Here is a 25,634-nt window from a genome sequence, read left to right as displayed (position 1 = left end):
GGCCTCCAGTAACACTGTGAGGAACCTTGGAGTCATTTTTGACCAGGACATGTCCTTCAACGCACATATTAAACAAATATGTAAGACTGTTTTCTTCCATTTGTGCAACATCTCTAAAGTTAGAAATATCCTGTCTCAGAGTGACGCTGAAAAACTAGTTCATGCATTTATTACTTCCAGGCTGGACGACTGTAATTCATTATTATCAGGAAGTCCTAAAAACTCGCTGAAAAGCCTTCAGCTAATCCAAAATGCTGCAGCAAGAGTCCTGACAGGGACTAGAAAGAGAGAGCAGATTTCTCCTGTACCATATCACCCTATTAGAGCACTTGGCTCTCGCTCTGCAGGCCTACTTGTTGTTCCTAGAGTATTTAAAAGTAGAATGGGAGGCAGAGCCTTCAGTTTTCAGGCCCCTCTTCTGTGGAACCAGCTTCCAGTTTGGATTCAGGAGACAGACACTATCTCTACTTTTAAGATTAGGCTTCAAACTTTCCTTTTTGCTAAAACATATAGTTAGGGCTGGACCAGGTGACCCTGAATCCTCCCTTAGTTATGCTGCAATAGACGTAGGCTGCCGTGGATTCCCATGATGCATTGAGTTTTTCCTTTCCAGTCACCTTTCTCACTCACTATGTGTTAACAGACCTCTCTGCATTGATTCATATCTGTTATTAACCTCTGTCTCTCTTCCACAGCATGTCTTTATCCTGTCTTCCTTCTCTCACCCCAACCGGTCGCAGCAGATGGCCCCGCCCCTCCCTGAGCCTGGTTCTGCCGGAGGTTTCTTCCTGTTAAAAGGGAGTTTTTCCTTCCCACTGTCGCCAAAGTGCTGCTCATAGGGGGTCATATGATTGTTGGGTTTTTCTCTGTATCTATGAGGCGACTTTTGTTGTGATTTGGCGCTATATAAATAAAATTGAATTGAATTGAATTGAAGTACTGTCAGATTTTAAAACTGTCTTTAAAAGAATCAAAGTAGAAACTATCACGTGGATTAAACTGGTTTTCAGGCGTAACCCTGTGTTTACAGGATAACAATAACACGGTCTGTGTGCCAGGAATCAGATAAGTTAGGTTTCATTTACTCATTTACAGTATATATATTTTTTTAAACAGGTGTGTTTTCCTGCTCAGACCAGTTTTGCAGCTCCTATTGTTCTCTCACATAGCGTGCATGCCACTAGACTTGGCAGGACTGTGCCCTGCTTCGTATATAAAGATGCTGCAGGTGGATGTGAGCAGCATCTCTGGAGACAGAGTTGGGTTTGGAGGATCATGGCGTCCACACTGATGCTCCTGCTTCAGCTGCTCCTGGTCTCACTGGTGTCTGCTTCTCATTACTTTGGGGGAACCACGACCTACACCTACAAAGGAAGAAACCCTGATGGCTCTTTTAATGTGAGATACACAACGTTTAACTGTACTTAATGTTAATGACAGATAATAAGTGAAGCTGTTGTCCCGACTGTGGCAGGTCTGATTATTCTGATAGAATAAACTTTCACTTTTCAGCCTTTTCCTTGAATTCCTTAATTTTTGCTTCTTAACTTATGCATGCATTTTTAAACACTTTGTCTTTTATTAAAGTTTAAACAAATACTAAACTTTATTTTTTTAAACTATTGAGAACAACTAATAAATGTTCATCAATGAAAATATTATGAAAAACACAATAATAATAATAATTATGATGAAGATGAAGATGATTATTATTGTGTTTCACTTTCTTCACCTCTAAATCCAGAGTGCCTTGACTAATCAATGGCTGCAGACGTGGCTTCCATGACCTACATTTGTTATTGATTGTGTTAAAATTGTGATCACATGATCAAACACAGATACAGAACCTTCTTCATACTGATAACGTGGAGTAAAACTGAAATAACTGGTGAGAATCTGACTGAGTTGATTATATGATATTTGCTATAGGTTCAAATTCGGGACAGGGACACCTATGATGGATGTTACTACTCCCTCTACTGGTATTGTTCCAGTGGATACTGTGGCTACACCTCCACAAGTCAGAGAGGCACACTGGACAGCAGCACCAGTGCTCCACTCTATAACAGACAATGGTGTGAAACTGAAACCGTCACCACGCGGGTCGTCCAGAGCAACAGACCTTTTGAAATGCGGTGAGCATTTTTCATTTAAAGTATGAAGATACTGTTGATGTGCTTCATTGTGTGTAATTATTGGTTATTAATTTTTATTAATTATTATTCATCTAAAGCCACCACAGTCATTAAATCTGTCTGATATTATGATAACACAAGAGCTTGGTGGGTGGATGACTTTGTTATTTCCAAACAAACCAGGGCAGTGAGCTGCTGCTGGATATACAGACGTGACAACAATTATGATTGGTACTTGAACACTCTTGTGGATTTGGGAGAAAGATCCGACACTGGAAAACCAAACAGAGCACCAGAAGTTGCCATCCTACCTTTCCTCAGGTAAGCTTCCTGAAGTTTGATTTCTCTCACTGGGCCCACGTCCTCATTTCAGATTTGACAGCATTTTTAGTAGATAAAGGCGAAAACATGAGCTGAGCTGCGGTTTGGGGAAGGCCTCGAAGGGGACTGGTGGCGGCTACCAGGCCTGGCAGATCCCCGTGTACTAAGCAGAAGTGAAGAATGGAAAGAATTGAAAGAATTAAAAAAGGAGAGGTAGGGTGGGGCACAAAAACAAACATGCATTAGAACTGGAAGGGGTGTGTTTGGAGGCGAGGTCCAGCTCCTGAAATTCAGATAATTTATCTCCAATTAAACTATGAGCCTCTGAACAGCAGAATTTGAAAATGTCATCATGTGGTAAAACCTGCTTCTCTGAAAAAGGAAAACAAGAAGTTCTTGTTTTTTATCAACTAGCAGACAAATTAATTTTAGTTTTCATTCTATTGTCTACATATTTTTCTTTCTACCTTCTTGATCAGTTTTACAAGATAATACAAGATAATCATGCCAGTGCTTGACTCATGTTACTGTGTGAGACACTGAGAGAGACTTTGCTAATGTGTTTATTGAAGAGTTCCTGAAAACTGCCCACGGACATACAAGCTGATGTCCTTTGATCCTGATGGAGACAAAGTCAGATGCAGATATGGAAATCCAGGAAGTGCAGAGTGCTACGGCTGCACCCAACATTCAGGCTTCCACTTACACCAGGTTAGCTGATGTTCTAATGCACTGTACAATAACTCACTTGTGGTTTTTCCCTTTTAACTCCAAAATGTCCCACTGTCAGGACTCCTGCACGTTACATTACCAATACACTAATGCTGACCCCAGGGTGAATGCATTTGAGTTGGTGGTGGAGGATTTCCCACAAGGACACATCAGTCTGAGATACTCCGATGGATCCCAGTCCTCCAGGTCTCCTCTGTCTGCTCCTACTACAACTACAGCTGCACCATGGTGGTGGTGGGGGTCAACGACAGCAGCCCCCACTACCACATCATGGTGGTGGTGGACAACTACAGCCGCTCCTACTACAACTACAGCTGCACCCACTACAACTACAGCCGCTCCTACTACAACTACAGCCGCACCCACAACAACTACAGCCGCTCCTACTACAACTACAGCTGCACCCACTACAACTACAACAGCCGCTCCCACTACAACTACAACAGCCCCCACTACAACTACAGCTGCACCCACAACAACTACAGCCGTTCCTACTACAACTACAGCCGTTCCTACTACAACTACAGCCGTACCCACAACAACTACAGCCGCACCCACTACAACTACAGCTGCGCACACTACAACTACAACAGCCCGCACTACCACACCATGGTGGTGGACTACGGGCAGACCGCTGCAGGCGACCTCTCCTCCCCTCAGTAAACTACCGTTGCAGTTCTCTTTCCTTGGTAAGGCCCATTGTTGTCTCAGTGTTTGATGATGTGATGATGCAGCACACTCCGCTGTGCTCCGTTCTCAGCATGTTGCTGCTTTCATGACTCTGCACATGAAGACAGTGGCAACTGTGGTAGAAACAGCTGATTGCAGCAGACCTATTTACTCATGTGACCCACAGTTTATCTTAAAAACTTAATATTCATTTTACCTGTTTGCACTGAATTCTTCAGCAGCCCAAGAACCAAACTCCACTTCACGTGTTTGTTTAAAGCCTTAAACTTTTGCTATGCAGACAGCTGCTCCTTCCTGTTTGGTAATGGATGCTTATTTGTTACTACTCTAACTGTACTCCAGTGGATCCACCTGCTCCTTCATGCCAGGAGGGACTATACTTGCCCCAGTTTGTGCACCCAACACCTGCACACGGACAGCGCATTCATGCAGAGGTCAACAAAGAGGTGGAGATCAGAATCAAAGCACAGGCTTCATATGCAGCGTGAGTGAGACAAAGCTTGATTAAGGAGGCCTGATGGCAGCGAAACATTATTATCACTTCAGCAGGAAAGCTCAGCTCAGCATTAATGAGCTAATCCTTGTTTCCTTCTGTGGTTTTCTTACAGAATACAAGATATCATCATGAGCGGGCCAATGAATATGACCAAGCACAGAACCACACATAATGAGTTTGTGCTTCGGTGGACGCCGTTCTCCAGCGATCTGGGAGATTATTTCCCAGTGTGCTTTGCTGTTGAATCGGCGACAGGGTTAGCCTCGGTTTCATTCCTTTAAACACAGAAATAGTTTGGGAGAGCAAAGTCATGATTGGACTCTTTGTGGGTTTTTCAGGTCAGCAGTGACCAGTTTTCCAGGCAATACCCACTCTCATAACCACGGCACCCCGACTTCACAGTAAGTGACTTTTTGTTGTTTTTAGTGCTTTAAAAAAATGGATTTTCTGCCTAGGTGTGAGAAGTTTAAATAAATGTGCTTTTGGAATAAATAATGCCACTATGAACAAATTATAAAATGAAGCTCTCCTCATTTGACCTTAAGCTTTACAATTTCAAGAGTATTTGAAGAAATAATAAAAAGGAAAATTATTTAAGTCACACATTAAGTCAACTTATCATCGTTCTGTCTCTTCAGGTCCGGCGTCTATCAGTCCGAGATGAGGTGTGTCATCTTGAAAGTTGGAACAGAGGAAAGTGAGTCTAAAGTTGTCTTTGATACCAAAATGTGTGCATTTTATTTTATAAGGTGCTGTGTGTGTTCAAATATGTGACATATTTTCTATTTTCTTCACTGAATTCGTTTTATAGTTTTATAACTTTTTGACAATTGGAGTTGGAGGATTTTGACATATTTCTGGCAACATTAAAATAAACTGAAATTGTAAATCTTTAAATCTGTTGTGTTGGATTGCATTAGGTTTAGCTTAATGAAGAGTCCTTTGAATGGGTATCATAAGGTAAATTCTAAGTCTGTATGTTTTTTTACATCATAACATATTTTATATGTTTTTAACTTGTTTCAGTTAAAACCAACGTGATCTGCACTGAGTCTGAAATGAGAGTAGAGGTGGAGAAATCGTCCCTCCGTGGACTCCGTGAGGATCACCTGCGTCTCAGTGAGCCCAGCAACACCCTCTGCAGCCTGGAGAGATACTCCAACAGCACTCACATCATCGGCGTCATCCCTCTCAATGCTTGTGGCACTCAGATCGAGGTAACCAGAGCTCCTTTGTATCTATTCTGTTGTTGTTGGTTTAGATATCAGAACGAGGACTGACAGAGTGATGTTTGACTCTGCAGGAGGACGAGGAACATCTCATTTTCAAGAATGAAATCACCACAGTGGATGACAGCGGAGCTCTGATCACCAGGAAACATAACCTGGAAGTAGAGTTCTACTGTCAGTACCCCAAAAAGGGGAACGTGTCACTGGGCTTCACAGCACACAGGACGATTGTGGAAGTGTTTGATAAAGGCTTCGGCACGTTCACCTACCAGTTTGAGTTTTACCCCGACAACCAGTTCAGAAGCATCATTGATCCCAGTTCGTACCCTCTGGAGTACGACGTAGGGCAGAAGATTTACATGGAGATAGATGCGTCCTCCATAGTCAACGACACCGAGATGTTTGTGGAGTCCTGCAGAGCCTCACCGTACGACAACCCCAATTCCCAGCCAACCTACTCCATCATTGAAGACGGGTACGCATGTGCTGAAGAAAGTGAAGTGTATATTATTTAGGGCACATCAGTTACCTCAACATTTGATCATTTGGCCAAGTTTGATACAAAAACCCACCATTGGATCAATATATAAAAGAAAAGAAGGAAACCCAGAGTTTTACCAAAGTTTTCTCTTTTCTTTGATTCTGAAATGCTGTAGAAACCCTGTGATGTCTCTGCTTCTGTAGCAGCTTTGATTGTAAGACATGGAGTTACAGCAGCTGTGTCGTCTTTGTGCTCGGCTCTGATTAGGTGCCCCGTGGACCCAACTGTGATGATCCATGAGACCGACAACAAGAGACAGTTTAGATTCTGCATCGAGGCCTTCAAGTTCATCGGTTTGCACGATCAGGTAAAGATCTGTAGATATCTAGAAGCTACAATTTCTAAAAGCACTAATAAATATGCCCAATTTGTGTTTTCTCCTTGTCTGGGACGGAGAAGCAAAGGTTTGACTGCAGCTCTGCTCTTGTTCCACTAGAGGGGGCAACTGTACGTCTGCTGATATACTGACAGTGTGTCCTGTTTCACTCAGGTATACATCAGCTGTTCAGTAATGATGTGTGAAGCAGGGAATCCCAACAGCAGGTGCTCACAGGGATGCATCAACTCAAACAATCACCACCACTCCCACCGCCGAAAGAGGGACTCTGCCATCCAGACTGCAGCGCACTTCGTTTCCCAGGGTCCTCTGCGCTTGAAGAGGTCAGCAGACATCAGCATGAGTGCAGGTATGGAAACACAAAGTGCTTCTTAACATTAGCTTCTTTGTTTGACTTTCACTAAAGTGTGAACAATGCTGAGGTTCTATTGTGGTCTTCAGGGAACAACCTGAACCTGAACCTGGTCTTCATCGCTGGATGTCTTCTTGCTGCTGTTGCCATGATCTGTGGAGTGCTCCTGTACAGGGCCAAAATGTCAAAGGTCAAATACCAGCGTTTGGCCTCGAGTGAAAATTAAGACAGCAGTGTAATCAGAATACCAGTTCCTGCATTACTTTTCAATGAACCTCATTTTGCTGTCAGAGTTTCGGTGTTTGTGTATCTGCTCATGTTTAAATCAATCATGAATTTAATTCTTTATAATTCAGCTTCATTTGTGTAGCGTGAACTCACAACAACAGTCACCTCAATTAGCTTTATGATGTAGGGCACAGTCCCAGCTGTTACAGCTGTGTTTGTGTTTGCCAGCTTTAAGAGAAAACAGACATAAAACAGACTTTGAAAGATGAATCTTTGGATTGTTGTTCAGTCGTGCAGCTTTACAGCAGCTTTTCTTTTTATATGTTAGAGTGTGATTCACAGAAAGCGTGAATTAACCTGTGCTCCTCTATAATCATTTCTATGCACATTTGAATAAATTTGACACCAACATTAAAGCGGTTATTATGAACTTTTCTTCAATAAAAATCATTAAAGGCGCTCTCACGTGTTAGTGCTTTTCTTTCATTCTCTGCTCTACTGCATTTCATTAGCCTGCATGTTCACACGTGAATCGGCAATAAAGTTAAATTCTAATCAGTACTCTTCATCAGCTGGTTACCAGGCAACCTGAAATGCTCAAGAAGCCGTTTTTTGTGGCTCCCGCCCTGACATGTAAAATGAGGAAAACACTACATGTGTGTTAAAAAGTATAGTGTGCTGCATTTATGAAATCAATGGGCTGCTGCAGAGAAAACTACAATTTTCTGCGTGCAATAAAAACAAAAAGTTGAAGGTTGCGTTCAAATAAAACACATTTCTATTTGAGTCCTGCTGGTATTTATGAAGGAAACAGCCAAACTTAAATCGTGCAGCGTGCCGTCATCATGCTGTCGCAGGCGTGCAGTCGGCCTGAAGAAAAAAGAGAGTATTTCACTGAATGATGTAAAACATAAATGTGCTGAATGACAACCAACTGAAACATTTATTGTGCCTGGTTAATGTCAGCGTTGTTCCTGAACCTCAGCGCACATCGGTCAGACACCACCTTCATCTTTATTCTGGAAATCGATTTCAACCTTTAACTTTCTGTGTTTTGAGAGGTTCTCTCCTCATATTTGCCATCAAACGTTCAGTTTTCTTCAGGAACATTTTTTATTTCTTGGATTTGTCCTTGTTCAACCGAGGAAAAGCTCACAATCCTAATCTTCAAATTTTGAATGACATTTAAAACAAAACAAAACTGAAGAACTGAGATGAAAATGAATTGGAACAGCCGTTAGTCTCGGGGAGCAGCGGGAAGAAGGAGCCACACAGAAAGCTCGCTCCAGACAAAGACCTGCAGGTGAAGAGCTCACCTGTGAAACGTCACAGTGTCTCCCGCCCCGCGTGACTCCTGAACAGCTGCTGTCCGTGCAGATCGTTCAATAACCCAAGCGACTGTTTTCATAAACTGTACACGCTGAATATCAGTGACACACACACACAGACACACACTCCTGATTTACTGAGTTTGGAGAAGGGAGGGGCGATTCTGATCACGTGATTACACAAGCACAGGAAGGCGGAAGGAGCAGAGTTGGTGGTGCGCTGGAGGTGGAGGCGGGTGAGTGTTGGCACAGCGTGGTTGTAGCTTTGCTGTCGGAGTGTGTGCGTGTCTGTGGACTGCAGAGGGGAGAAGGACCGTCACGGTGAACTCTGTGATCAGTGACTCAAAGCCAGCTCAAAGAAAACTGTCTGCGCTGTTTCACTTCCGGGTTCGTCATCCATGCGACGCTGTAGGCGCTGCTGTTAAATGTGCGTTTAACGGAACCGCTGTGAATAACACGTTGGCTGTAACGTGTGAACATGTGTCAGGTGTGTCCCTCATCCTGAACCACTAACAGTGTCCGGCTAGGGTTGCCAACCGTCCCTTAAAAGACGGAATCGTCCCGTATTTAGAAACACAAGTACAAGTCCCGTATTGAGCTGATAAGGGACGCACTTTGTCCCGTAATACAGTGAGAATCAAAAGTAGTCTATAAATGTTAATGGATTTAACGCTTTGTTTGAAAACATAATTCCCAGCCCCTCTCCTGCTTTGTGACCAATGAGCTGACAGCACACTTATGACAATTCAGATTACCGCTCATCTCATTGGTCGAGGAAAGGTCGCTTACAGAGAAAATACCGGAAGACAACAGATGACCACAACAAGAAGCATGGCCAACAGGGAAACAAACGCCGACACTGCGGTGCAAGTCTCGGACGACAGTACACCTAAAGCTGGGCAAACACTGTGCGATTTTTTCAGTCACGTTATTCAGCTCCTGCTCAAACTGTACGATTGACTCGCAGGGGTTAGAAGTTGGTAGGTCACGATGCAGGTCTCACACTATACCGCCCGATGCTCTGATGCGACCTGAGTGCTCACACTGTGCCTCCATAACATGAAGGTTATAACAGAAAGTCTGTCGCTCGCTCTCTCTGTCTTTCACTCACACAGACACACACCACCACCATCAACTTTGCTAAATTGCTAAATAAAAACATGATCAGGCAGCTGTGAATGAGCAGCAGTGTAAATCCAACTGTTTTCACGGTTGTTGTGGTCGTGATAATTTTGTGAGGCCACATCGAAAAGGCTCGGATGAGCTTTCCAAAGTTCTACAAGTTGTGCCTCCATCGCTTGTGTCCAGATCACACGCTGCACAGCCGTGCTGCTCCGTCTTTTTCACCGACGTTTACGTGTTTGCGCATGAGCAGTGTGAGCGGCTGTGGTGACACGTCACGAGCGATTGATGATCGGGAGCTGGTCGTGAGGTATTAATCGCTTCTCGTTACCCCACGTATACTACACGACGCACGATGAAGGCCAAAATCGGGCTGATCACCAAAACGGTCGCACGACTCAAAAATCGGCTCAAAATGGGCCTAAAATCGCACAGTGTGAGCCCAGCATTAGAGCAGCAATGTTTGTTCCCCTCAGAGAAAGAAAAATAGGAGGACTGGGAAAAGGGAAACACCTGGCTGGGAAAGTGCACGATAACACCTATAAAGCGCACTGCACTGTGTGCCGGCGCACTTTTTCCATAGGCATGCTTCTAGTGGTGGGCACATGAAGAACATGAGGGGCGTGAAAGCTCGGGGAACCCTTAACCAATTTGTTGTCCACCAGGTCACGGCAGAAGCAGATATGGTATGTAAACACTGGTTTGTTGTTTAAACCCTCTGGTTAAGGTTAATATGGGCATGTGCGGTGAATATCAGCGCTATGTGGCCAGAAGTGTGATAATTTATTTTGTGTAATAAACAACTGCAAGGATAGATGATTACAACAAATAGATGACTAATACATAAAAGTAATACATAGATGAATAATGATGATGAGTTAAGATGCGTAATCATGTGAACAAGCGGGTTTACAAACAGGAGCAGCTGATTAGCATTAGAAAAGCTGAAATAATACCTCAACTGGAGCCAATTGTACTAAATGCACTAAATGTGCACAGTTACAAGAATATTTTTGTTCTATTGTTTTCTATTAATTTATATAATTTTAAGTTAAGCAGGACAGAGTTCTTTTAAAGAAAGATTTACTTATATTCTCAAAAGTTAAGCATGACAGGCTTCTGTTTAAGAAAGAGACCTGTTTTACTGTGTTAATGTTGTCATTTTGAGCTAAAAATAAACGGCTAAATGATCATTTGTTTCCCATACGGTCATATCACAAAGAATATGCATCTGCTTAAATCAAATTCAAGTCAAATGGTTAAAAAATAATTTTACACACAAAAAAGAGCTACCACACTGGGAAGGGTGAAGACAACTGGGTCGCCCGGCCCTGGCCACGAGGTGTCCCTTATTTATTTTTCAGGGAGTTGGCAACCCTACTTCGATAAATCCTGCAGTTTGAAAGTGTCTTTGACATGAAACATGTCGTCTTTGACAGGAGCAGGAAGGACAACAACACTGCACTTTTAGAAAGACTTTTAAACTAGTATACAGACTACGGTTGGGCGACGTTACTCAGTCCAGAAACCGACGACAGGTGATCTATTCGCGCAGGTGACTTTTTGATGGGCGGGACGATGCAATCATGCACGGACTGATTTGCGCGTTTAGAAAATCCCTCAGAACCAGCCAATAACTGCCTCCCTGAGCCTGGTCCTGGTGGATGTTTCTTCCTGTTTTTCTCTCCCACATTTCATTGTTTCTTTGGTCTGAAGGATCCAGATTGTTTGACTGATGAAGCGTCAACATCAATGATACCTGACACAGGTCACGTTAACAGCCAGTTTTCATCATGCCAAAGCTGATATGTTCCACAGGCTGTTAAAGCTGCAGCTGAACACTGAACAAAAACTGTTTCTAATCAGCTTGTTTCTTTGTGTGAAGCTGATTTGAATATAAAAACTCAGCTCACACAGTTCAGTTTGCATCCGTTCGGTCTGTCTGTGAGGAAATATGAGGACCTGATCTCATGTCACTTCATTACAGCCTCAGTAATGCAGAATGACCTGTTTGTAGTCCATCTGCAGGTGTGTGTAGTTTGGCTGCAGCGCGCCCACAGTGTCCTCCTTCCACCCTGCACAAACAGACGGGTTTCAGACTTTATTTGGAGGAACAAGTTTTTAAATTGAGTCCTTTTTTAAAATGGTCTGAGGTTATTAATAAATTCATTATTAAGGCTTTAAGTCTCTTAATAATTCATTTATTATGCAATAATTGGAGTATTTTAAAAAATGTTCAGATAGTTGTGACTTTGTCTTCATAAATTTCCCTTTGAACTGACAGCAGCTTATTAGCTTACAGACGTGATTTCTCCCCAGTGTAATGAGTCTGTTGTTTGTCATGTGAACATTCTTGATAAATTAAAAAGCAGAAGTTTCTGATAGTGTTGGAGCTCTGCTGTTAACACAGCTGTCTGTAATTTAATCCTCAGGGATATATTGGGCTCTTGTTACTGTTTAAATCCAGGACTTCCTCTGTGCTCTAACAAACAGTTTGGTGAATAATCTCGAGACGTTTCTAAAGAAAATCAAACTGGGATGTAAAATGTGTCAGGTCGAAGCTGAAGCTGCTGTTTTCTTCTCAGACTTGTCTGTGTTCACTCTAGGATGGAGCTGTGTGTTTGTCCCTGTAGAAGTCACCTCCATCCTACATGGACACAGCGTCAGTGTGCCGTGGGACAGGAAGCTGTAATGCTTAAATGGAGCCACTTTAAAGTTGTGCAGCCATCTCCTTAGAAATAACCGGCAATTTGCACAATTTCCTGCAGCATTAATCTCGTAGTATGTGCAGATTTGGATTTTGCGGTTATATTTTATAGTTTTTAATAGATTTTTATCACCATTTTATTACTGTCTGATAATCTCTCTGACTGGAGCAAGCAGATCTCACAGGGGTCACAGAAGAAGAGTCACATGACCTGTGACATGACGCTCATGTGAGTGCACTTGGGGTTTTAGGTTTTGTTTAGCTAACACAAAAAGAGCTTGGCTGTGTTGAACATTCTGGTCCTCCATAACTCCGAAGACAACTCTGTGAAGATTAAGACGTCACACAGAAAATCCTTTAAATGAATCGTGAGTCTCGTGTGTTCATCTGGTGAAAGTGCTTCCCTTTGATCTTTTGCTGTTCCTGTTCAGCAGATTAAAGCTGAACATCATCCCTGAGGCTGAAGCCGTCAGTGCTTCTCAACGGCAGAACTATGGACTACATGATGGACGAGGCGGAGGAGATCGTGGATGAGTTTGACATCGAGGACTACAACATAGCAGAGCAGGGACGACACAGAGTGATTGCACTTGTGAAGAGCTGCAAAAAGGCTCGGTGGGTCCAGATGTGCTAACAGTATTCACCTTAGTAGTTTCAGTTTCTTTTTTTCTTTTTTTTTGTCTGTCCCGTTTGGATCTTTAGCCGTCAGAATTGGTGTCTGAAGGCCAAGAAAGATGCCAAGTGGATTTATTTTACCAAGTAGATCATCATGGCCTTGCCATATGGGTCCATTTGATTGACCATTATTATTATTATGTATTTATTTGATTTGATTTTTTGGTCATTACAGACGGGACAGACATGACTGGGGGATAGGACAGGGAGACAAAATGAAAGAAAGAGAGGGAGAGAAAAAAACATGTTCTGCCCGGTGGTGTAGGGTCCTGATTACTCCAAGTTTGTGTTCCAGAGGGTGATGGGAGTCAAAGAGGAGGTACTGGTCCGTATGTGTGGGCTTCCGGTAAACTTCGATGTTGAGGTTGCCGTTCTCTTCAATGTGCACAGCGCAGTCCAGGAAACTGCGCTGCGCTACACCACCGGGCAGAACATGTTCCCTCTAAGCCTGAAGGGAAAAAGAAGGAACACACACATGTAAAGGAAGCACTCAAAACGTGCGGCTATCCTAAAAGGGCGTTCTTAAAGTCAGCAAAGAGGCACAGAAAAGAAGACCAGACACCAGCGAGGGAGGATAAGAAGGACAGACGCAACAACATTGTCATCCCCTATGTAGCCGGTGTATCAGAGAAACTCAGGAGAGTTTTCTCCAAGCATGACATCCCGGTGCATTTCAGACCCAGCAACACGCTCAGACACAAACTGGTTCACCCGAAAGACAAAACGCCAAAACACAGACTTAACAATGTGGTGTATGCTGTACAGTGCAGCGAGGAATGCCCAGACCTCTACATTGGAGAGACCAAACAGCCACTTCACAAGCGCATGGCACAACACAGAAGAGCCACCTCCACAGGACAAGACTCAGCAGTCCATCTGCATCTAAAGGTCAAAGGTCACTCTTTCGAGGATGCCAATGTTCACATTTTGGACAGAGAGGACAGATGGTTTGAAAGAGGAGTGAAAGAAGCCATCTATGTCCACTGTGAGCGACCATCTTTGAACAGAGGCGGGGTTTACGACACCAACTCTCTGCCATCTATAATCCAGTTTTGAGATCCCTCCCAGACGCCTTAACGCCCACTCACATCCTGGGCCATCTGACCTCAGGAATGCGCATGATAAGGTGGGGCCAGGTTTCACAATGAACACACCCGAAACTCTGGCTGATTGGAACCCACACCCAGTTTCCCACCTTGGCTCAGGCGATTAGAGGATCATCAGGGGGTCCTTTTGTCCCTCTGTGGGGGGAAACTCCCACTAGGTTTATATCTGGGACTCTCCACCATTTGACCTTAGAACTGAAGAAGCTTCTCGGATGAGAGGTGAAACGTCTTCAAGTAACTTAAAGAAGTCCAGACGCTTTTCTTTGCAAGCTCCTTTGACTACGATGACCTGGATGACTGAGAACCTTCACAGACACTTTGAGGTAGCAGCCAAGAAAGGTGTAGTTTGTGTATATTAATAATGGATTGCATTTACATAGCACTTTTCTAGAGACTCAAAGCGCTTTACAATTCCACTATTCCTTCATTCACACACTGGTGGAGGCAGCCACAGCTGCCCTGGGACAGGCTGATAGAAACGAGGCTGCCATATCGCGCCATCGGCCCCTCTGGCCAACACCAGCAGGCGGTAGGGTAAAGTGTCTTGCCCAGGGACAGACAGAGCTGGGGATCGAACTGGCAACCTTCCAGTTACAAGATGAGCTTCCCAACCCCCTGAACCACAGTCAGGGGGTTGGGAAGGGGGTAATATAAAATGAATCCACACTCATAAGTCATTGTGACCAGGACTGCACAGAGCTCCTCTGGTTATCACCCGTTTTTATTGCTCTGGTTGTTTGAAGATTTTAATGATTCGAAGAAAAAAGGAAAATCAGTTGACTGGTTTAATCATACATGAATGTAACACAGCTACTGCGTTTGTACAGAGGTGTAGAGCAGCTGCCTTCACCTTTTGGCTTATTTTATTTGAGTCTCACAGGTGGTGTCACAGAGAGTGTAGAGAGCTCCATGAACTGCCCCAGCCAAAAAAAACTCTAGACTCTCTTCTCCACCTTGTGGTACAGACTGGTACTACAGACTGTAGAATCAGAATCAGAAAGGGGTTTATTGCCAAATGTTGAGCAGGTTTACAACATTAGGAAATTGCTGCGGTGCTTCAGTGCAAACATAGTGTCATAAATAGCACTTAAATAGACATGAAAAATAAAGTAGGAAATAAGAATTAAAAGTGCTACGTAGAAAGAATATACATGATATATACATGAGTGGGTGTGATCAGTGCAAACATGAATATGCAAGTGAAAATAAGTATTTGGTCAATAACAAAAATACAACTCAATACTTTGTAACATAACCTTTGTTGGCAATAACAGAGGTCAAAGTTTACTATAGGTCTTTACCAGGTTTGCACACACAGTAGCTGGTATTTTGGCCCATTCCTCCATGCAGATCTTCTCGAGAGCAGTGATGTTTTGGGGCTGTCGCCGAGCAACATGGACTTTCAACTCCCGCCACAGATTTTCTATGGGGTTGAGGTCTGGAGACTGGCTAGGCCACTCCAGGACTTTCAAATGCTTCTTACGGAGCCACTCCTTTGTTGCCTGGGCGGTGTGTTTTGGATCATTGTCATGTTGGAAGACCCAGCCTCGTTTCATCTTCAAAGTTCTCACTGATGGAAGGAGGTTTTGGCTCAAAATCTCACGATACATGGCCCCATTCATTCTGTCCTTAACACAGATCAGTCGTCCTGTCCCCTTGGCAGAAAAACAGCCCCATAGCATGATGTTTCCACCCCCATGCTTCACAGTAGGTATGGTGTTCTTGGGATGCAACTCAGTATTCTTCTTCCTCCAAACACGACGAGTTGAGTTTATACCAAAAAGTTCTACTTTGGTTTCATCTGACCACATGACATTCTCCCAATCCTCTGCTGTATCATCCATGTGCTCTCTGGCAAACTTCAGACGGGCCTGGACATGCACTGGCTTCAGCAGCGGAACACGTCTGGCACTGCGGGATTTGATTCCCTGCCGTTGTAGTGTGTTACTGATGGTGACCTTTGTTACTTTGGTCCCAGCTCTGTGCAGGTCATTCACCAGGTCCCCCCGTGTGGTTCTGGGATCTTTGCTCACCGTTCTCATGATCATTTTGACCCCACGGGATGAGATCTTGCGTGGAGCCCCAGATCGAGGGAGATTATCAGTGGTCTTGTATGTCTTCCATTTTCTGATGATTGCTCCCACAGTTGATTTTTTCACACCAAGCTGCTTGCCTATTGTAGATTCACTCTTCCCAGTCTGGTGCAGGTCTACAATACTTTTCCTGGTGTCCTTCGAAAGCTCTTTGGTCTTGGCCATGGCGGAGTTTGGAGTCTGACTGTTTGAGGCTGTGGACAGGTGTCTTTTATACAGATGATGAGTTCCAAACAGGTGCCATTCATACAGGTAACGAGTGGGGGAACAGAAAGCTTCTTGCAGAAGACGTTACAGGTCTGTGAGAGCCAGAGATTTTCCTTGTTTGAGGTGACCAAATACTTATTTTCCACCCTGATTTACGAATAAATTCTTTACAAATCCTACCATGTGAATTCATGGATTTTTTTTTCACATTCTGTCTCTCACAGTTGAAGTGTACCTCTGGTGCAAATTACTGACCTCTGTCATCATTTTAAGTGGGGGAACTTGCACAATCGGTGGCTGACTAAATACTTTTTTGCCCCACTGTAAATAGCACTTAAATAGACATGAAAAAATAAAAGCAGGAATAAGAATTAAAAGTGCTACGTAGAAAGATATGTGCATGAGATATACATGAGATATATACATGAGAATAAGAATTAAGAGTGCTACGTAGAAAGATATATACATGAGTGCAGGTGGTGATCAGTGCCAAACATGGAATGATGCAGTGAACACAGCGTAGGGTCATGTGTTAGTGGCGGGTACAGTCATATGGTTATTGTTCATGTGTCCAACAGCAGAGGGGAAGAAACTGTTCTTATGGCGAGAGGTTCTGGTGTGAATGGACCGGAGCCTCCTGCCTGAGGGGAGCAGGTCAAACAGACTGTGTCCAGGGTGAGAAGGGTCAGCTGAGATCCGAGCTGCACGCCCCAGTGTCCTGGAGGTGTACAGGTCCTGCAGAGATGGGAGTCTGCAGCCAATCACCTTCTCAGCAGAGCACACAACACGCTGCAGTCTCTGTTTGCCCCTGATAGTGGCTCCAGCGTACCACACGGTGATGGAGGAGGTGAGGATGGACTCGATGATTGCAGTGTAGAACTGCATCATCGTCCGTGTTGGCAGGTTGAATTTCTTCAGCTGCCTCAGGAAGTACATCCTCTGCTGGGCTTTCTTGATGACGGAGGTGATGGTGGGCTCCCACTTCAGGTCCTGAGTGATCGTGGTACCCAGGAACCGGAACGAGTCCACAGAGGTGATGGGGGTGTCAGTCAGGATGATGGGGGGGAGTGGAGCTGTGTGCTTCCTGAAGTCCACAATAATCTCCACTGTCTTCTGGGCATTCAGCACCAGGTTGTTGTGGCTGCACCAGGACACCAGACGTTCAACCTCCCTCCTGTAGGCAGACTCATCCCCGTCAGAGATGAGTCCAATAACGGTGGTGTCATCTGCAAACTTGATTAGCTTGACAGACTGGTGGGTGGAGGTGCAGCAGTTGGTGTACAGGGAGAAGAGCAGAGGAGAAAGAACACAGCCCTGAGGGGAGCCGGTGCTGATGGTCCGGGAGTCCGAGACATTCTTTCCCAGCCTCACATGCTGCTTCCTGTCCGTCAGGAAGTCAGTGATCCACCGGCAGATGGGATCAGGCACATTCATCTGGGAAAGCTTGCCTCGGAGATGGTCTGGAAGGATGGTGTTGAAGGCAGAGCTGAAGTCCACAAACAGGATCCTGGCATAGGTTCCTGGGGAGTCCAGATGCTGCAGGATGAAGTGTAGGGCCATGTTGATGGCGTCGTCTACAGACCTGTTGGCTCTGTATGCAAACTGCAGGGGGTCCAGGAGGGGGGCCGTGAGGGTCTTGAGATGGGAGAGAACTAGGCGCTCAAATGACTTCATGACCACAGATGTCAGATGTAGCTGATTAAATTCACTTCATGGATGATTTGGATCACGTTATGTTAGAGTTTGTCGATCTTTCATAAACTGCTAAAAACACTGCTTTTTTTCTTTGAATTCGGGGACATCACTGACTTTAAAGCATGAACTAACACGCCGCTGTGAGTCCTCCCTAAAACTGTAAGTGATGTCACATTAATGTATCCGTGCGTCAGCCTCACACTGGAACTTCACCGAAAGCTTCTGGATTTATGCTCACTGAACAATTCCTCAAACCCATGTCGAGTAAAATCTGATGCTGTAGTGTGTAACACTATTTTTCATTTTCAAGACCTGGGTGGCTCCCAAATTATTACATTTTTAGAATAATTTCTGCTCCATCATCATCAAAAAATGTTATGGGCCAAAGTTTGAATGTACAGTATATAACGATTGCTGTTAATTTTAGCTTCATATGTCACATACCTTAATTAAATATGTGTTTTTGTTCTTTAAATAAAGGCATTTTTATGTAAAATCTGTGGCAATGGTTGATTAGCTCAGAAATTATGAAACATAAATTAAACAAAAAAAAAGTTGCAGTTCGTTTTCTTTTCTTTTTTTTTTTAACAATCAAAATAAACAAAGATCTATAATTTTGGGGCTGATAGATCAAAAATGTCTGCATATTGGGTCAATAAAATGTAAAAAAAAAAATTGAATCTCTCTTGTAAAGAAAAATGAAGAAAATGCTTTTTTCATGTAACTTTCTTGAAACCTTTCATATTTTCTCTGATCACAGACTGATCGGTTGTGGGCTCTCAGATACTGACTGTGAAGTTGTGGCCTCAGCTCTGATGTCCAACCCCTCCCATCTGACAGAGCTGGACATGAGTCTGAACAAACTGCAGGATTCAGCAGTGAAGCTTCTGTGTGCTGGACTGGAGAGTCCAAACTGTCAGCTGGAGACTCTGAGGTGGGTTCACTGACAGCAGCTGTTGTTGTTTTTCTATATTTCAGATCTGTGGTGTTTGATACTTTCTGGAGGAGACGTCTCTGATATGACCTCCTCTGGTAAATGGTTAACATGTCAGAGGTACACATAGAGCAACATCAAGCACATCATCGGATGTAACTGAAAGGAATTATTGAAATGTTCAAATATTTTCTAAAACACACAGGAGTCAGGTGAAGCCTCACTGGTATTACATAAACTCTTGATGATTATTCATGACGAGGAAAGACAACGCCACTGTACTCTGTAAAGTCTGTGTAAAGCAGTAATAAATGCTTGTCCTGAGTTTGTCAAACAACATTTAAATTATTATAAAATGACCACATGAATAAAATGATCTTTCCAAATAATCCAGAGAATTTGACCACCAAATATCTGCAAAGGGTCAGGCAAGTCCTGAGGAGTCCGCTGAATGGGAAGAACAAGATCTGGGCTATCAACACCTGGGGAGGAAGAGGGGAGGGGAGGAAGAAACGACCAAAGACAAAGCCATCAATAATAACTTGATTAAATGTAGAGTGGTGTATAAACACAAATAAGAGTAAAAAAAAAAAAAGTAAAAGCACAGAGGGTGTCTGTGTCCTGAATCCACTCCACTAAGTCTGACAGCTCAGCACACAGAGAAGAACTGATGTGTTCACAATTATGACTTTATCTCCATTTTTATTTTTTATTTAGATTGGAGCGCTGCTGGTTGTCAGATATCAGGGTATCTGATATGGGTTCAGCTCTGAAGTCCAACCCATCCCACCTTAAACATCTGGACCTGAGTCACAACATGAACCTGCAGGATTCAGGATTGAAGCAGCTGTGTGGTTTTCTGCAGGGTTCACTGTGTATACTGGAGACGCTGATGTAAGTCATCGTGCTTGATTTGTTCTGACATGAATATGATGTGAAAGTTGTCCTGACAATGAAGACGTAAAGCTGATATTATACTGATCCACAATGAGGATCTTCATGTTAAAGTTTGTTTTATTCTAAGGTTTAAACCAGGGGTGTTAAACATAAGGCCCAGGGGCCAGAATCAGCCTGGCAAAGACTCCAGTCCCACCCACTGGTCGTCTTTGGAGTGCATGAACCATAAATGTTGGACTTTTAAAAGTATTTTCATACGTTTACTGACAAGATACACAAAGTAAAAAAGGAAGCAACAAACACTGAGACCGGGACCAAGACTTGTAAACTGTACAGAACTAAACAGGGAACACGGAGACAGGACACAGAGAGACGGGGTCATGACTGACTTCCACTCTGGGGACGAGAGCCAGAACCATGCTGAACTCAAGACTAAATAATAGAGAGCTTGAACATAAAATTCCACATGAGACATAGAATGAGTCCAGAACGAAACACTGGGTCGAAGACCCAGGCTCATGACGTAGAAAGATGGAGGCCTTTTATTTATCAGTTTTATTTTGGGCTCATATTGAATCGACATCGTAACGACCGTCTTCAGCTCTGAACAGATTATGAAACACTGAATGATTTCAGGCAAAAACACTGTCTAATAAACCTGCATCTTTTATTCTTCATTCAGATTGGATGACTGCAGTTTGTCAGATATCAGTTCTCTCGCCATCGCTCTGAAGTCCAACCCCTCCCATCTTAAAGATCTGGGTCTGAGCTGGAACAGTCTACAGGATTCAGGAGTGAGAAAGCTGTGTGGTTTCCTAGAGAGGCCAGACTGTAAGCTGGAGTCTTTGAGGTCAGTCACCATGTTGTTCTTGTAGTGATATGAATATGATGTAAAAGCTGTGCTGACAGTAAACAGAAAGCTTTTAATAAAATGATGTGCAGTGAGGATTAGGCCAATGACTGTAGCAGAGCAACGTTCTCATTTCTGGATAATACACAGTAAATTTAACTCGTCCATCCTGATACGCTTGTTTTCTTCGGAAACATGTTTGTGTCCCCTCCCTCATGGACATGTTTCAGTGATTTACTAATCCAAGGCTGGTTATTGTGGAAAATAATTCCTGTTTTCAATGTAATCCCCATTTTCCCCAGAAAGAAGTAGAAATACACGACACACCTTGTGATTTAATGGTTGATGGTTTTTGTGACTGCACTTGGGGACACATTCAAAGTTTTAGTGATTTTCCTTAAAGAAATGATGGACTGTTGTTTTATTTTTACTTAGCTGATTGGTTCTAATATGAATTCTAACAGTTGTCAAATAGGGCTAACAGCTATGTACCAACCTGACTTCTGCACAACACAATTGATGGTCCCAAGCAATAAATGAGAAGGTGTGTCCAAACCTTTGACTGAAGTGTGGATGATCTAAGTGAGAACATGAGCCTTTAAAAAGTCCCAGTGGGAGCAGTCAAAGCAGTCCCTCAGTCCCAGTATAGAGTCTTTGGTCCAGACTGGAACAACTGTGTGCCCAGTTTGAGCTCTCTTCAGTCCTGTGACCTGACAGACCCAGAGGGGCCATCACATCACATTTAGAAGCTCCCCTAATGGAGCCACAACACATGTCCAACACTTAGTCTGTCTTGTTGGACTTTCATTCTTTATACAGATTGGAGGGCTGTGGTTTGTCAGAGATCAGCTGTGATTATCTGGCAGCAGCGCTGAAGTCCAACTCTTCTGCTATGAGAGAGCTGATCTTACGGGGAAACGATCTGCAGGAATCGGACATGAAGCGGCTGTTCGAGCTGGTGGAGAGTCCAGACTGCAGACTGGAGAAACTGAGGTCAGTAGAGTGATGGAGTGAGTGGGTGGTGCTGTCAGCAGTATTGTACTAAACACAGTCAGTATGAAACAAAGATCCAGTGTTTCCTGTAAAGCTGCAGCTTCTCAGTGAAGCTGTGAGAGGAGAACGGTGACAGGCTTCGGGATTGGACAGAGAAATTGATAACAGCCAATCAGAAGCTGACATGTTCAGTGTCCTCTGTATTTATTAGTCACACCCTCTAGCAGATCATTACATGAAGGAACCTTTTAAAAAACAAAAAACAAGCGCGTCCATGCTCACAGGTGTACACACGGGTGATCACACCCACAAACTACACCCTTTTTGGCTCCTACCTCAAAGCACACTGTGTTCTGTTGATCTTATGTGCTGCACAATAATGTTTAACATTTAGTATTTACTGTCATATTCCCATATATCATTGTGATGTTGTTTATTCTATTACTCTTGTTCTCTTCTGCTTGCTTTCTTTTTTCTTTCTCAGCAGGTGATCCAGGTGATTGATATATGCATTTTTTTTCTCTGCCCATTCTGTTGGTTTTTGTCTTTTGCCCTTCTCCCCCGTCCCTCTTCTCAGCTGTTTCTCTTTCCCTCTCTCTTTCTCCCCTTCTTTCCCCCAGTCAAGTCTGTCCCGTATTCAGTAAGTGAAAATAAAATAAACAATAAAAGGTGAATCAAATGGACCATTACGGCAAGGCTGGGATGGTCAATTTGGTAAAGTAAATCCGTTGGGCATCTTTCTTTGCCTTTAGACAACAATTCTGATGCAAAAGAGCCAAACGGGACAGGCAAAAAAAAAGAGAAAGAAAAAAAAATGGATGTTCTTCAACAACTCTGTGGTTTAGTGGAACAGCATGAAATCGTTCAGGTCTCTCAGCAGTTTATTTCTACTGTGAGCTGGATTGAAATCAAAGACAGAATTAATGATAAAAGACTGCAGGTGTGTGAGCTTCATGAGAGCTTACAGTCTCTGGAAACACTCGTTTATCTCCTCTGCTCTTCCTCCTTCTCTCTGCAGGTGGTGATGATGGTAAACAGGACGGTGTGTGTGCTGAGAGAGGAGCAGCTGTGTCCTGATGATCCAGAGAGGTTGAAGCAGCAGCAGCTTGTGTGTAGAGACGCTCTGACTGGGCCATGTTACTGGGAGGTGGAGAGGAGAGCTTCATCCAGCAGTGACTGACAGAGGAATGAAGTGCAGATGACTGTCAGTGCTGCAGAGTGAACTGCTCTGAGAACAGCTCCACTGTCAGACACAATGTAGAGTCCAGCATCAGCCCTGTGTGTCCCTCTGGATCTGACAGGATCATCAGTGTATCTGGACTGACACGTTGCACCGGATTGTTGGGAAAAAATATTTTGTGATGTAAAAAATGTTTCACGTGGAAATGTTCAGTGATTGTTTCGTGGTTAAACATAAACACATATACAGATAGATGCCTCTGCACTCCCGGCTGTCTAGTTTCTGTTCAGTACAGTTAACTCTACTGGAACTCTACTGCTCCTCATATTCCAGTCAGAGTCCTGTTGTCTGTTAGCGGATATAAAGAGAGTGGTCAAGGTGCAAGAGACATTTGTTTGTATTTTCTATTTCTATACTTTTGCCCTGTGTGGATTACACAACATCTAAATAAATTCCATCCTGTGCTGACCCAGTTATTAATTTTACAGTCATTAAAGCTCATGTCTGATCATTCAGCCTTGGAAAACAGCATCCAAGCCCATGATAACTGAACAGGTGCAACAGTGTAAAGTTTGGTAATCTCTTCATTGTGTTTACAATTTTTTTCTAGTTAGTTTCAAGCTGTTTAATTTTAAATAACCTTCTGAGAGTGATGAGCCTGCGGTCTGCTGCGTGTCACTGATGAAGCTGTGCCTCATCCTCTCTGCCTCAGGGTCTGCTAATGTTAACAGAGGATCTCAGGAACCGCTTGTTTGTTTAAAGGAATGAAAAAAAACATTCAACTTCAGTGAGAGATTGATGTTCCAGTTGGGACAAAGACAAGAGGCTTCCACCAAATCTGCAAACTTTTACAATTAGAAGCTTTAAATGTTAGGATGCAAGCGAACATCAGCACACAGTCAGTGAAACGGCTGGAGGAGTCACCATGGAAACTAAAGTGTGCAGACGTTTCATATTGAAACAGTACCGCCACGTCCTGCAGACTAAAGCTGCAACTTACATGATCGTATGAGCAAAGTCAGCTGTTTTAGAAAGGAGAAAATGATATATGCGAGTAGCTTTGTTTATCATGCGTGTGTGTTATTGATGTATGTAATTATCGATGTGACAGAGCCTGCTTTTCATGTCTCTGGACTTCTGCAGCACTCGAGTCATGTGAGTAACACCTGCTTTATCGAGGCGGTGCACGTTTGTAACTAAACGAGACTCCCGTTCAAAGAAACGTGTGTGATGCAGGAACTTTCACGTTAGTTGTTTAAAATAATAATTCTGAGCAGTTTATACAAATTGAAAGAAGCCAAATTTCAGCCATGGAAAAAGTACCAATTAAAACTGAAGTTTTAATATGAACTTGTGAAAATGCAATAATCTCTCGTATGTGGTATTTTCATGGTCTGATTTTATCTTTCAGTTTAAATTAAATTCTTATATTTACCCTTTTAAATCTTACTTTTTCAGTTTAAATGTTGGGGGCTTGCTTTCACTTGGTGAGTGTTGAAAAAAATAATATTAAAATAAAAAATACTACTAATCTGTTACTTTGTGATTTTTACCCGCAGATTAGAACTGTCAGTGGGAAGCTAACAGCAGTGATGAAGTGTTTATTGAGCTGTTTTGTCCGTCCGTGACTCTTATCACAACATTTTACATGTCTGCAGAGGGAGCTTGAAGTCTTTGTGGTGGGATTGGATCGTCAGCCTCTAAGAAACTGTCCCCACAGCAGCTGTGGACTCCACCTGTCCCACTGATGTTCCACACCTGCCACAGCTGCTAGTGTTGTTTCGCAGGTATACATGTTTTTGACTGATATCATTACTGCCAACTCCAACGTTAGTATCCAACAAAGCTGGGACACTAGAGAACATCTGGTCATGCTTTGCCTCTCCTGAAGTACCAGCAGGGGGCGATCGTCCTTTAAAGCCAGCAGCTCTGATCCACAGCGGTTTATGAAGACTGCAGCGCCATCAACAGAATCTATTCATCACACCAAACTGCATAATTGTAATATTTATTTCCTCCATATTGTGATGTTGTTGGGCATCAATGCAGTTAAAACAGAGCACGAATAAATAAAACGTCCTTGAACAGTCCTGTCATTCTAAGAGCATCCTGATAAATTTCAGCACTGCTTATGACGTGTCACAAAACATCTGACAGACCAAAAGAGTTCAGAAGCTACAACTGCATCCACCAACCACAACTAAAAACCAGTAATAAACACCATTAAACTGAGGCCTGCGATAATAAGGCGCTGTGCTGTCACAGAATCGAGTCCTCTCGCTGCTCAGACATTCAACAGCTTCAGAAACATGACGTCTCTGTGCTGACAAAAAACTACAGAAGTTTAGTTCCCGCTGTTACAGAGAAGCTCTCTGTTAGGTTTTCTCCAAACCTTTTAAGGCAAAGCGGTTACAGCTGTCACCTGAACGCTGCTTTTTCATGGTGTGCGGTTTCTGCCCGCGAGGGTTCACCCCGGGGTTACACAGCAGCATCGATTTCCTGCAGAGAGGAAGGTAAGAAGACTCGCAAGTTCGAGTCCGTTAGTTTGGAGAGAACAGAGGGAAGAGGCTGAGGCTGGTGAGTGTTCACGCAACGTGCTGCTTGTTTTGCTGTGTTTGTCTCCGTGTTTGACTGCGGAGACGCGAACAGCCGCTGTGCACCTGCTCTATGGCGAGAACATCCTCCCACAGAGCCCGCGGGCTGTGGAGTCATCCCTGCCAGCACAGACTTTACACCGAACGAAGGTTCCCGTGTTACAGGTTTTTATCTTTGATGAAGAAAGAGCG

At 43.5% G+C, this 25,634-nt stretch overlaps 3 protein-coding genes and 1 long non-coding RNA gene across 6 annotated transcripts in view; all 4 read left to right on the top strand.

The window, feature by feature from the left end:
- The first annotated feature begins 2,370 nt into the window (after positions 1–2,370).
- Positions 2,371–3,376, top strand: LOC113029603 (uncharacterized). Its single transcript, XR_003273445.1, has 3 exons — positions 2,371–2,456; positions 3,029–3,167; positions 3,247–3,376. It is a non-coding gene; the product is annotated as an uncharacterized LOC113029603 (long non-coding RNA).
- Positions 3,377–3,413: 37 nt separating this feature from the next.
- On the top strand, positions 3,414–7,532 carry LOC113028844 (ZP domain-containing protein-like). Its single transcript, XM_026179283.1, has 11 exons — positions 3,414–3,609; positions 3,653–3,877; positions 4,221–4,362; positions 4,487–4,630; positions 4,713–4,775; positions 5,013–5,071; positions 5,401–5,591; positions 5,678–6,078; positions 6,352–6,451; positions 6,635–6,830; positions 6,923–7,532. The coding sequence occupies exons 1-11, from the start codon at positions 3,414–3,416 to the stop codon at positions 7,057–7,059; spliced, it is 1,854 nt and encodes a 617-aa protein (XP_026035068.1). The 3' UTR covers positions 7,060–7,532.
- Positions 7,533–8,558: 1,026 nt separating this feature from the next.
- LOC113029590 (ribonuclease inhibitor-like) lies at positions 8,559–21,709 on the top strand. 3 transcript variants are annotated; one of them, XM_026180557.1, is made up of 6 exons: positions 8,559–8,625; positions 12,653–12,833; positions 18,755–18,928; positions 19,646–19,822; positions 20,508–20,675; positions 21,495–21,709. In XM_026180557.1, the coding sequence occupies exons 2-6, from the start codon at positions 12,712–12,714 to the stop codon at positions 21,679–21,681; spliced, it is 828 nt and encodes a 275-aa protein (XP_026036342.1). In that variant the 5' UTR covers positions 8,559–8,625; positions 12,653–12,711; the 3' UTR covers positions 21,682–21,709. The 3 variants fall into 3 exon arrangements, with proteins under 3 accessions (XP_026036342.1, XP_026036343.1, XP_026036344.1); XM_026180558.1 differs by having other exon boundaries at positions 8,569–8,625; positions 12,650–12,833; XM_026180559.1 differs by lacking the exon at positions 8,559–8,625 and adding an exon at positions 10,174–10,197.
- A 3,695-nt stretch (positions 21,710–25,404) lies between these two features.
- LOC113029557 (NACHT, LRR and PYD domains-containing protein 12-like) overlaps positions 25,405–25,634 on the top strand; it is a 61,559-nt gene continuing 61,329 nt past the window's right edge. Inside the window, exon 1 of the mRNA XM_026180467.1 lies at positions 25,405–25,425. The gene's annotated coding sequence lies outside the window, so the exon portion shown is untranslated. The remainder of the gene's footprint in view (positions 25,426–25,634) is intronic.

The sequence above is a fragment of the Astatotilapia calliptera genome, chromosome 9, assembly GCF_900246225.1.
Source record: "Astatotilapia calliptera chromosome 9, fAstCal1.2, whole genome shotgun sequence".
NCBI classification, from domain to species: domain Eukaryota; kingdom Metazoa; phylum Chordata; class Actinopteri; order Cichliformes; family Cichlidae; genus Astatotilapia; species Astatotilapia calliptera.
This window is presented reverse-complemented; position numbering and strand designations above follow the sequence as displayed.